Raw genomic sequence first — 13726 nt, 5'->3', positions numbered from 1 at the left:
AGAACCATAAGAGATTTTTGATTTTGAGACAGGTAACTTTCCAGTGTTATACCCACCAAATATTAAAGCAATAAAATTTACATAATCATCCTTTCTTTTTTTGTCAAAAGATTAATCCATGGATTTAGGCAGTGCGACGTATTCTGATCGGGACGGAGAGCATACTGGTTGGTGACAATATCCTTTACGATGTGGTTACGGTAGTTGCTGGCTAAAAGTTCTACTTACAGACTTGAGAAAATAGTAAACATCCGCTCAAAATAAGTTCTTACCATTTAAAGTATTTTGATTACCGTTAATCTTTATTGAATCAAATTCTAAAGCACGATGAAATGCATTGGCAGTCCGTTGATATAGCATCCGCTACTTCCAAAATAATGACAATGAAAAGTATTCAGGGTGTGAATTCCAAACAAATTTACAATCCAAATAGTTTGAACGTACTTTCTACAAATAGAAATACTTATTTCGCTGGAGAAAGCGTCTTCATTCTGTTCCTTACTTAGCAAAATTGCCAAAATTATTCCACAAATACCCTTTTCCTTTACTGTAAGTGATACAAAGCCAATGCTTCTAACCCAACTCAAACACTTTTCACTATTTTAGGACAATTCTTGAATTAGCAAATTTTCATGATAGTCGTTTGTTAACAAGGCGGAGGTCACCAAAGCATGTTTCAATTTTCACAATATTATTTGACATTTTTTACTAGCTGAATGAAAAATGTATTCTGCGGGCTATAAACGGGAAATTGGTGGATCCGTTTTAAGTCAACATTCATACACACGTCCTCCAAAACTCACGTTTTAACTAACCCAGCTCACCACGAGTTGCCTTGTTTTTCCTTTAGTGGATATGAATTAGGTGTCATCTACTAATAGGTAAAACGAGAAATTTTGTCTGGGTAAAATGGACCTTTGAATAAGTTATGTCATGGTGATTATCCACACTTCAGCAATGAGTTTATTGTAAGGATTTCAATCTATGAATTTAGCATCAAAAGTTCTTTATAAATTTGAAGAGGGTAGATAGTGCATCAAAATTCCTATCGCTTCCATGGACACAGGGATTGGTGTTGATACTTTGAGTACGTTTGTCCACACAACCTACTTTTAAACGAAATTGCTGAAGAATTTCAACATGGCGATTTTTTATTATCGTCACCCACTTAATAGCTGCCGAGGTGTATCGTCTCCACGTCAACGAGAATAAGATGACAACTGCTAAATGTTAAAACAAGGCCATACAACTACTTTAAAAGGCATTAGAAATCCGAAGTGATGGATGCATTTTGCCTACGGTGCCAATCCCTCCTTCTTATTACCACATCTTATGAAAGGGTTTGCTATTTGAGCATTATACTTCATGAGGGGTTCTGGATCTCATGATTTTTAATTTGATGATATTTGAAAAATGAAATAGGAGATTGCAGTAATGTATTCACATGGTACGATTCCGTGTGAATTCCCCTTGTTTCTGTGTCTAAAATTTCCACGCTGAATTGACCAATGTAATGAATGAATATTTTCACCAAAATTTTTCTTAAAAGACAAATTTAATTGCTTCACAGATTAAAAGAGGGACTGGTAAATTTGTATCATAACATGGAATTGATGAACTAGGTTTATCGCATAGCTATTCATCCACCTTATCTACTTACGGCGAATTCAGCGTAATTCCGAGCTTCAAAGAGTCAGAGGTAGACTTCAAAAAACACTACAAGAAGACATCAGACACTTGTTGAGATGTTTGATTAATCGAATACAAGTAGGCCCTTCAGAAGCCAAAACAAAAATGATACACGCTTGATGCTTGTGGCAGTGATGAATGAAAATGAACCCACGGAGAAAAGAAACGCCATACTCCGGCACGCATCACTTTTTTAAGACTGTGGTAAGACAAACTAGACACGTAGTGATGGGAATAGTTGGTGCTTTTGCAAACATATCCATCCCCTGGGCAAACAGCTACAGAGGTGCACAAAAAAATCACTGACTTCACTTTAATCTGCATCGTCTGTAATTACGACAGTGGAATTGCTTATCGAGGTCAGTTGCAAGCAAGGCATGACTCGATAGGTGGTTCTGTCACCAGTGTTACTGGTGGGCAAAATGTGGATGTTCCATCAAAGTATTAACACAAGGTTGTCAATTATAGGAAAATGGTTTTAGTGGCAATGGATCTCCACGAACCACTTTCAATATACTTGAGAGCCAATTGAGCTTGCCAATCTACAGAACCCAATACGTGATTTACCTACTGCTACATAATATAAAAAGAGTGATCAATTAAAAATGACAATGTTAATTTTAGCGACTGAAAACTGCCAATCCGTGACAATGACTCTGACTGTTGTCAGTGTTATGCTATGGTTATCACCGTAGGTGAAAGGTGAATGTGTCAGGTAGTGGGCTCAGTAGGCTACTCGAAAGGGAGGGAAAACAAACAAGTCCCAAGTTGACTTTTCTAAGTGTGCTTGATAATAATGATCAATGACGCGGGTGTGTGTGCAGATGCGTGTGTGTGTGTGTGCAAAGTCATAGAATGCTGAATCATGATTGTTAGGGTGTTTTTTTCTTGCTCCTCCCTAGGTCCCACCTCCCTTCTGCTTTGCCCCTTTTTGTCGCCCGTGTGTCGTCGTGACTAACCCCTGATTCACTGTGCGTGCGTTCGTGTGTGTGTGTGCAGGCACAACCTGAGTGGGGCGTTAATGTCTTTTTTTGAAATGATACTAACGATGCTGCCGCCACTGCCGCCCTTCTACTACAGGTGCATGCACGCATGGCCCGTGGTGATAGCAATGCTTGTGGGGGATGCGAGCATTTGACAAAAACCCTATCATGACATCAGGTCCCACTGGCCTGATTGCGAATGGGCACACATTGGTGGGATTTAAAGGTTAACGGGGGTGATGGGGTGCACTTCTCTCTCTCGCTCTTTCGCTCTCTTCCTCCCTCCTTGCTAGAGAGTCCCGTCCATCTCTGCCGTTCGCACGGTTAAAGATGGACTTAAAAAGGAGTCAGCAATGTATAGTGGGATTGCAACGTGTGTATGTCAGTGATACACGAATTGCTGGACCACCTTTTTAAAACGATAAATCATACAGGCAGCTCACTAAAACACCCCAATAAAAGTGGCAGCGTCGGCAGACATAGCTTGGTGTACACACGTGTGTGTATTTGTATAAACACATCCCCACACTCAAGGGGAGGGTTAAAAACTACAAAAGAGATATAGGGATAGAGGGAGAAGTGCCCACACAGGAAAACAAATCTCTTCCGCGGGTATTTTCAGAATAGTGGTGCGGCGATATTATTGCACATTCTCCCGTCCTTCCAAATATTATTTACGCATCTGGGGCACACATAAACACGACCACATATAAATGCAAACTATATGCCTTCAACCTAGACCAAGTTTTATCGATGCTGCAAAAGTCAATGCTTTAAATCGTCTGAAGGTAACAGCACTTTGAACATTGGAATTACATGCAGAAATTGTCTGTGACTCTAATGCATGCCTTGTACTAAACCATTTGTCTTCAGTGTTAGAAGTAAACGTCCTCAGACCTTTGGACGGGCGCTTTGATTAGACTTAGAAAAGGGGTGAAATGTATTTTTGGAAATCTGGGCCATCTTCAAGACCTCAGAGTGTGGTTGTACAGGGTCGAATTTCTCGCTTCGTATACGCGTGGAAATTTCCGACTGCCTACCACATACTCGTGAGTACCTTCTCAACTTTCACTTCCAAATGTGGACATAAATAAGCTCAGATCCTCATTGAATTCCAAACAGAAATTGCGACTGTACTAGTCTCTACTAGTTGAGATCGGTGACTTGATCTCCACTGGCTGGGGTAAACTTCATGCATAAATTTAGAAGTCAATTTTGGAGGTCGTGCCATCTTTAGAAATGCACTTACTATTTTAAAGTTCCGAATTTTGACGAAAAACTTACTGAGTGCATTTGCAGCAAAACACTTTGATTCAGGAAGGAGAATGTCATGCTTTGAATTATGCAGAGGTGTACTGAGTGGTTACGGATAAGGCTTAGCCATAATGGAATGGTATGACCATTGAAGAAAGGGATGTGTCATAGCGAATCGGAACCGTTAGAATTCATAAAGTTGACGCAACTGATAGTTTTAACTTAAAATACGCAGGTAAACTTTGAATTAAGTCTGTCACAAACTTATGCCTGTACTAAATCTACGGTACAAGCGCAAAGCATTTCGTAACGCCGTACAAAGCTCTAGGCCAGTTGAGATAATCCTGATGAAATTTTTGGATACGCACTACAGTGTTCTTTCGTTTATTCCCCTCTTTAAAAGGCAAGAGTAACAGCTTGATATTTGGAACTCCCGCAAGAATAGGACAATGGTGCAAAGGTGAAAATAGATTTAGGTGAGACTCGTCCTAAAATCACCACCGCCTGACACGAAACGTGCACCGCCTTTGTCTGGGTAGCGAGTGATGCAAAAAGTTAAGATAAAGCTGACCATTTCGACACTATCTATCGTGTTTATGCCACCCTTACTAAGTCCATCCTACAGGTTGACTTCCTTCATTCACTGCTCTTATTAAATTGTGGTGCTTTGTGTTTGGTAATATTTATTTAATCCAGATTTAGAGCCATTCTATTCGACTATCACGCTTTAAGTACATATTAGCTCAGGCTTGAGTATGCACGTTCAGTGAATTGAAGCTTTTTATGCCTCTACAGCACTTTATGTTTTCACATTTGATTTAGCCTGGCTCTTCTGATGCTATGCTGCATTTAATACCTTGGCAATCGTGCTGAGAACGCTGTATCGGCTACAAAAGTATAGTAAAATTTGACTTATAATACACTAAAATGGTTATTCCCTGAATTGATTGCTTCTAAGACAAAGCATAGAAGTTTGGATTTACACAAAACAAAAGGGTTTGCAAATTTTCATGCTAAAAAGTTAGAAGTTGGCATTAAGAAACACTAAAACAGGTAATTAAGCTTTATTATTCACTTGCGTTCTTAATGGTACAAATATGAAGCAAATTTACATGCTTCCCTTTTGCCGAAGCAAAAGACTGATTTTTTTACGAAATCCAAATCAAACACATGACACATTTCTAACGGCAAATCACACTAAATGACGTATCTCAGTAGAAATCGCTTTTGCCAGCAGAAGAGAAATCTTCACATAAAATCAGTGTCAAAAAATTTCCCACAGTTTTAATCAATTTGTTTCATAAATTGTAGAAAAGTGGTTCACGGCACTTGTGAACCATTTTACAAGGCAGCGTTTAAAAGCCGAATTGTACTGAATAGAAAATCACACCTCTCTATTGTCAATTTTGGGTCGCATTTGTTTTTTAATTTCCACCATTTTGGCTATTTCAAGGCAATATGCCCACGTCGCACGATTTCAACTTGTAGGAATAAAGACTAGTTTCCGGTATTTATGAATATTGTTACACTAAACAAAGTTCAAGGTATCCAGTGGAATCTAGCTTCAAAGATTGGTTTTAAGGTAAATGAATGAATCATCAAAATCCTTTGGATAAGCAGTCTTCACCAACCAAAACAAGCATTAAAGGCCCTGTCCATTACCACTTGGATTTCTCGTCTATTCACACCTGGGTTAGATTAAAATAAAAAAACTCAGGTCAAATCGTAGCAAATGATCAAATGCACTAAAATGTAAATAAAAGGCCTGTTTAGAACTCAAAAGAATTGCAGGTCAGAAAATATGGCGAGTAATTTGGGGACGCGCCTCTTATAATGAAGTACAGATGCTGGTGTTAATTTTAAGTAAGTAGCTTATTAATATTTCAGTAACTCCTCTTCGTCGGCCTGGAAGTCGGCAGTGTCAAAAGCTGCCCCTGAAGATGTGCAAAAATGCGAAACTACGGCACTGAGGAGTCAGTCATGTTTTCTGACTGCTACATCCTCCTATCAGCCATTTGATACATGTGGTTTGCAGACGACCTGGAGTGCATCCAATGATTATCCGCCTCACCCTTCCACATTTCTCGACGATTACAGCGTCTACAGGAGTCCCGCACAAGTCTTCACAGATTCCAATGCACCTTTGGCAGTTTACCAACCAGCAGGTGACTTCGCATCACTTCCAAACTGGAAGCCATCGATCTCTTCACCCTCCCATCCAACATCGTCCTTCGAGAACTACTCAGAGGGTTGTCATAGCGACGAGTACACCAGCACACCACCGACCACATTCAACCCTCACACACAGGTGTTACCACCACCGCCAATACCACTGCCACTGCCGCAACAGCAAGTTCCCCAGGTGGTTCTGCATTGGACGGAGTGAATGAGGGGCCTGCCCTGTGCCACGGTTCTGTGATACGGTTCTGTTTTTAAATCTCCTTTCGTTTTGCTAAAGCCTATGCGAAACAGAAACAATGTGCACACTCGAAACAAAGAACTGATAAAAGCCTCCATGTTGTGTTGCTTGCTGTTCTACTTCAGATAACGCTGCCTAGGTAGTACTATGGAGATGTGACTGCTAGACATGAACAGTTGCGAAATGAAACAAAAATGGTTGTAAAAGATATTTACTTTATTGCATAGTTAATGATCCGCGTTCTTCAGCCTTCTGTGGCTTAATCACCATCTTGATGTACTAGATATTTGCCCTAGGCCAAGGCCTCTAAGATCGCCTAGGTGACTCAGGATCCTACGAAATAAACTACTGGTACCAGTAGCATCATTTTTGCGAGACTAGTCATAACAAATTCACTTACTTAAGGTGCAGTTTTGCATTTCGTGATGCTGAATTGTCAACACATAGTCGTGCCTTAATGCTCCCCACTACCATTTAATCTGATTCGAAAAGCCAGAAAGCAGCCTAGACCATTTATTGGAACGTACTAGACAGCTTTAAAAAGGGATACAATTTGCCGTACCTACACAAATCCATCTATTTGTTTATGAGTATGTTTTACGAGACGTATTTTGGGTGATTTGCCTTTGGTACCACTACGTTCACTTTGCAGCTCTGCTACTAATATAAATTCAGTAGGCTATTTTACATCTACTAAATGAAAATGACTGTCTAGGGGCTATAATTCCTATTTCCAAATGGAGGCTATTTCGAACTACAACTCTTGCATTATTAAAGGTAGAAGCGTGTTAGCATTTCAGAAAAATTAGTGTCAACGCAATTCCTCTTTTTCCAACTTAGAAAGCAATCACTGGTGTTTTTTTGGACTGAATAGGTTTTAAGAAAACATTGATCTGAGATGTTATAAAAGAGAAGAAAAGGCAAAGGCTAAATTCATTAGCAGGATTTGCACATCTTTAGTATGATTTCAAGATTTTCTTCATTTGTTGTAAAACCAGGTTTCGTGGACAAAGTGTATGGAATTATGTGTTGGTTCAACTATTAGATTATATTATCGCCCACATACGTATATTTAGCTAATTCAGCGATACACGAAAACGCACCTCGTGCGACGAAAAAGTATGAGTTTAACTACTCCCAGCTCTAAAAAATTGGAGGGGATTTCAAGTGGCGATGAAAATAAGTCTCAGGTAAATAGCCTGCCACTCCCACAGGTGTACAGTTTTCGACGAACAGTAACCCGGCCGCTGAAGCAGAATGGACAGACACTTTAATTTAATTATTAGTGAAGAATTTTTTAACTTCTCCTTTCCACAGGGAAGCCGAAGTAGGAAGCAAAGCATCAAACAATTCTGTTTTACTGAAAACATTTGTAATTGCAATTCCCAGCTGGATCACCCCTTCGTGCCTTTGCACCACCCACTATTGTGGGATTAATTAAATTAATACATGCAGATCTTTTGAAAAAATAAAGTTAGAGATTAAGATCTGGAATGTTGGGAAGGATTTAATTCGCTTATTCTGAAAAATACGGTGTTATAACCTCGATAAAAAGATCTCACATGGGTGGGCAAATCAAAGACCTTGACATCGACCCTCATAATCACAAAGGGATTCACTTAGACCTAAAAGTGAAAAGTTATAAGAAGTTGAAAAGTAAAGGGTCAGTTAGGTAATGACAATTTTTGACAGACATCAATTGAAAAACAAGACAGAAGCCTGCTTTGAGGTTCAGATATTTAGCATGCCACCATCAGTCTCCTCTGGCAACTGTGAGCACTATAACCGAGAACACAGCGGTTTTGTTTCCTGCTGAAAGCATCTTAATGTTCAAGTGCATGCTGACTTGCAAATATAAAGAATCACTCAAAAATTAGGAAAAAAACTTTCGTACATTAATCATGCCTTGGAGTGGAAACATCTTCTTATTCTTTAATTGCTGGTTTTGAAATGTTTTGTTAGGACCACTTTTAATTAGGCAAAGTTACTTCTTTCAAACACGGATCCATCCAGGTGCAAAAATCAAAACATTAGAGGATTTTTAAATGGCTAAAACTTGCGCTTATGGGTGAGGAAAAAGAAATCCAACATCCTTCTTGACCCGCGGATGCGTACAAGTGCATTCTACTAATGGCTTGCACTTTCACAACTGATGTGTGGACGCAAAGTTGACAAAGTGGGGAAATGGGTAAAAAACTGTTCCGTAAGAAGCTAGCGCAAAGGCAGCTTCGCCTCCCACTCATGACAAGGCGAACTTCCGTGCAAATGAAGATGCGGACAATTCATCCCCACGAACTGTCATCCTGCAAGCACATTTCATTATTGATGTTTCTTGTCAGTGCCCAGATCAACCTGTTCATGTGTTCATCTGTGACAGGCTTTATATCGTGACCAGGCATATTTTTACTGAAAGACACAAAAGAGCGTCTTGTCTACAGCTTAGTACTGCCACAATCAGGTATAAAATCAGGCATTTATCATGCGTGAAGACACTTCACTTAAGTGACAATGCACAGTGAAGTATATAATGATTATTTAAAGGCACAGGAAACAATGGTATTTACTTATACTGCTGCCCAAAAATTGCTTGGAGTATATTTTTAGAGCTTTAAACAAATACTCTAGCAGGTAATAGTAGGCTTATGCATTGCCAAAGAGGTAATCCTACCGATACAGAATGTCATATCTATTATGCATTAAAGCTTCAAGCCAAGAATCGAATAGACTTTGTCTCAATTCCGCATTCTGAATACGTAATGATGAGCCAAAAGAAGTAAAGAACTAGGATGTTATGATGATTTAATTGTTTGTTTAACTTTCGATTTTGATAACGGACCACTTAGGAGCTCCGCCATTGTACCTTCGCTAAGTGGGCTAGTCTCTGAGCCGTGCTAGTAGAATGTATACATTCTGCCAAAGCATAGCGTCTTCTTTCTTATCTAGGGCAGTCTCAGGGTGGTACAGCATATCTCAAAGACCACAAATACGGCGTTTATATTCGTTATTTGTTCGCCATCAACAAAATAGAGCTATCAAAAGCCTGCGACTAAAATAGTGCCCCTATAAATAAATTTAGACACTTTGAATGTTTGACTCACCTCGGAGTAAATAAGCTAAGGTTGGTCCACTTATTTGGTTATTTTTATGTTTTGCTGTTTTCTCTTCCGATATTCTAACTCTAAAATTTTTGGGATTGAGAAGATTAAGGAATTTTTTAAGGGCGTAATCACCTTCTAGATCAAATGACTGCAAATGGACAAAAATAGAATAAATGATACATAGTTATGGGTATCTTTTGCCTCTACACTTTAATTTTCCAAATCACACAATACAGAAGGAAAGTGGAGATTATACCTTTTCTTTGTTTACCCACACAAGAACTTACCTTCGCCTTTTATAAATTTTATTTAACACCAAACACTACCTTAAAATTACCAAAATCCATGTAAGCATACAAGTTCATGAATTGCTTTAAGCTGACGTATCAAAGGCATGACAGCGCTTGCCAAATCGCAATTTTTTTTAGATGAGCCACGGAAACTGGTAGTGGAGATTGAAATAAATTTAATGCCATCTCTTTTCTCGCACAGAGTCAAAAACCCAAATGTTGAAATGAATGAAGATGGAACATAACAGTAATAATCAACCATATGAGCGTGCTATCAAACTATGCTTCGTTTGCCGCCGTCGTCAGAGGATATCTGGGGCATATTTTTAGCAGAACAAACAAGGCGAAGTTTGAATGGGTTGTGGCTAGACACATTAGTGATATGTTTTTATAAGGCTTTGTCCCCACATCAAAATCCTGTCTTCTTAGTTGAAGAACAATGAACATGGCATGCTGTCAAGCGCAGCATTTTACCAACCCTACTGGTTTAGTTCAATTCGCAAAATTTTTTAAAAAATACCTATTTAAATTACTTTCAAAGTCTGATAATTTCTTGCACATTGTAAACTGCTAATCCAATTATGAATGCGAGGAATCATTTATTTAGACTGCCCTTCCGCAAATCTGTAAATGTAGTACTTCTCCTAGACCGCGAATGACAGCGTCAACATTAGTTGGTTCTACTAGTTCATCGAAAAAAGGCACCCCGCTTCGACTTTGTCGCCCATTCTCTGGTTGTTATTTAGATGCACATCGCAGGCGCTTTGCAGCTAGGCAGTGTTAGGTGGTAGGGTAGAAGCAGTAGCTGTGCCATTACACGGGGGGTGAGATTCGGCTCAGCTATGACCCATGCATTCTGATAGCGTTGACACTTGTGATCTTGACAATACGGTTTTATAAGTTTCCTATTACTGTAGAACACAAACTTCTATTCTATTTTAGCTCTTATTGTTCTTTCCAACTCCTGGCTACTGATTTGGTCAACCAAAGTCGTAAGATTTAGTTGAGTCTTAAATATGTTATTAGGAAAATTAGTATAGAAATTCATCATGGCAGGTATAAGAAGGATTTGACGCATTGCTGAATGAGTCAAATGATTTGGTCCATAAAATCTTAATTCTAAAGCTTAAGGCTGTTGTTTATACACCCAGTAAATAAAAATTCGGGTTGATAATTTAAGTGCTCAGTTATTCCTCATGTCACATAGTCAACCCGAATTATACTATCTTATTTAATAGCTCATCAACAAAAAAATAATCAGGGAATTTTAATAACAGATTTTTTAAGTTGCGTAAAATTTATGCTGCTTTTAAGGCGATGGCAATAGGATTGAAGGGGAGAGGTGATGATTCACCTAGAGAGAAGAGGAAGAATAAGGGGGAGTTTTGCAGAGATTGACAATGTTTATGCCAAGTCTTAAAATTCGCTTTTCATCGTGGTTGCAAGCATACCTATGGACATCGCACAGCTTCATTGTACTCCAACCCCCCCCCCGGACAGACAAATTAGTAAACTATTCATTCCAATATAGAAATCGAAGGTCTCCGAGAGTGTTGGATGGTTCACCTTAAAGTGTCGCGTCAAAGTTCATTTGTCAACTTGCCACGAGTTTGGTGTAAACCATAAATTCACAAGGAATCTCTTTAAAAATGTGTCTAAATATAGTATACCGTGATTCTTCCTTGAATTTCTACAATAAGCATACATATTTGAGCATTAGAATTGGGGAGAGGAGCCTTTTCAACACTGTGATTTTACTATTTAGACAGTACATTTCCGAGATGTTTATATTTCCCTAGGGCTACTGAGTGGTGGGTGCCTATGAAAATGTGCAAAATCAAACGAATACTTCACAGATTTTTACACCATAATTTGTGTTTTCTTCTCCCAACTCTGGCAAAAAGATTTCTTCAAATAGGAATATTGCAATGAGGGCTTTGAGAAACGATTGGCGTTCCTCGTCGTACACAAGTATGTGAATTTTATTATCCTTCATTTTGAAGCTTCAATTGATTTGTAAAACCACTAATGCAATGTTTTGTTTATTTAACTCTCGGTTTTGGTAATGGGTCACTTATGGCTCCGCCATTGTACCTTCGCCGGGCGGTCTGGTCTACAGGCCATGCCGGTAGCCCTCGGTAATGCATATTCTGCCCTAGCATTATGTCTTCTGTTGTCTTCGGGGTAATGCACCACAGTTAACATTACGGGATATGGTATGACACTTTCAGTATTTTTTACTATTTTGTTCATTTATTTGCATCTGAAACAGCACTAAATGATATATTAGAGAGGAAAAGTCAAAACTCCTAATAACCACTGATTATATTTACCAATTACTACTTGAGTAAATTTGATAAGGCTAACTAAGTGACTTTGTCATTCGGTAAAGTCGAGAAATGGTAAAAGCGCGTTGTCCTTTTTTTTCAATGCAGACTCAATTAAAGTTAAAAATGAAGTGAGAAGCAATGCATTTAAAGGCGCTTTTTATAGGTGCTTGAAGCATAATAGTAAAGTTCAGAAAGGCATTTGTCAACATCTGCAATGAGAGTGTCATCAACTTTATTCGCCTCCAGTGCAATTCCACCATTTACCCTAAGGCCTTTAGTCCAGTTGGAGATAGACCAGAGAATTTCTCGCTTAGTAGAAAAGAAAGCGAAATTACACCAATAATAATTTGGAAAGATTTTGTGCTCGTTAATTTTTTAGGTCACAAAAGTAGTAAGTCTACATAGCAGAACATTTAGCAGATTATTTAGAATTAACATGGTAGACGATATGACACTGAAAGAAGGAAATCCGTTTGCCCGGATCGGTAAGGTATTTTCAAGCGTTATGAAATTTGTTTGGCGTATGGTTGCGTGGTTATTTAACTATCTAATATTTTGTACTTTGAAGGTTGTGTTTCCAGATTTGTAACCATTGATAACATGATCAATTCTGTTTGTGTACTACTTATTTTGTGACTGAAACCTCCATTTTTGCTGTAACACGTACTCTAGTCTAGGACATATGGCAGACTAATAAAAGCATCCATTCAGAATACATACCTAGGCAACAACCTAATAATTGCATAAATTTTGTACATATATAACTATAAAACTTTGGCCATTTGTTTAACTCTTCGTTTTAATTTCAAGGGCACCTATGGCTTCATCTTTACATTTTCACTGAGTAACAGGGCTTGGGGTCATATTATCAGCTTCCCAGTTCCTCGGTACGTTGGCAATGCATATTTCGCCCCGCAATGTGACTTCTTTCATCCTCAAGGAGGTCTTGGAGCAGGGGAAACCGAATCCGACTTTAAAGCACGACTACCCGCCTTCTTTTACACCATACTATACCTCAACGTGACGGAAGAAGGGCATGTACTGCAGGTGGGTACACCTGTGACGAACTCTAACAACTACCTAATCCCCGAATTTTGCAGGATTGCTACTAACAGATAAAGCGACACTACCCCTATACCATGTGGAAATATTCGTTACGGAACCGCACACAGTATCTGTTGCGATACCTCCTCTACCGCTCTACTAGTTGGATAGAATCCAGAGAGATGTGGCTGAGCAGCACTGATGTGAAGACAAAGCAACAAGGAGGAACAGACGCAAAGCTTCATCCCCACGATACTACTTTGAGCATTGTCCTTCGGTAAATGACCCTGCTTTTAGACCATTTTTATGACGACTGATGATGGGCATACAAGATGGCTAGCCTATTTTCTTTTCCTTCAAAACAGCTCCCAAATGGGATGAATCCATAGATCCAGTAAAGTAGCCAAGAGGGATCAACGAATTTGCAGTCAGATATCATCTCTGTTACACGCAAATTCGGTGACTGACAAGGTTGGATCGCGGGTGCTTTTCTTACGGTAACGACTACGTTGTGAGGACTGACGCGGGAGGATGTCTAAGGGTAGTGCAAGGGACGATGTTTTAAAGATGAGAGGGGCTATGTAGTACTTTAGCTGTTTGTTTTAATTCTTCATTTTTT

At 39.1% G+C, this 13726-nt stretch overlaps 1 protein-coding gene across 1 annotated transcript in view; it reads left to right on the top strand. All coding sequences in view use genetic code 11, as the record gives it.

Moving 5' to 3' along the window:
- The window catches only part of EGR_04202 (Homeobox protein SIX2), a gene marked incomplete at both ends in the record, with an annotated part of 11769 nt that extends 5457 nt beyond the window's left edge, over nucleotides 1-6312 (top strand). Inside the window, one exon of the mRNA XM_024493451.1 lies at nucleotides 5814-6312. Coding sequence (XP_024352152.1) covers nucleotides 5814-6312 — 499 coding nt within the window. The remainder of the gene's footprint in view (nucleotides 1-5813) is intronic.
- Nucleotides 6313-13726: the final 7414 nt, after the last annotated feature.

Source organism: Echinococcus granulosus, assembly GCF_000524195.1.
Source record: "Echinococcus granulosus chromosome Unknown EG_S00025, whole genome shotgun sequence".
NCBI lineage: Eukaryota > Metazoa > Platyhelminthes > Cestoda > Cyclophyllidea > Taeniidae > Echinococcus > Echinococcus granulosus.
The sequence above is the reverse complement of the archived record's forward strand: the minus strand, read 5'-3'. Positions and strand labels throughout refer to the sequence as shown.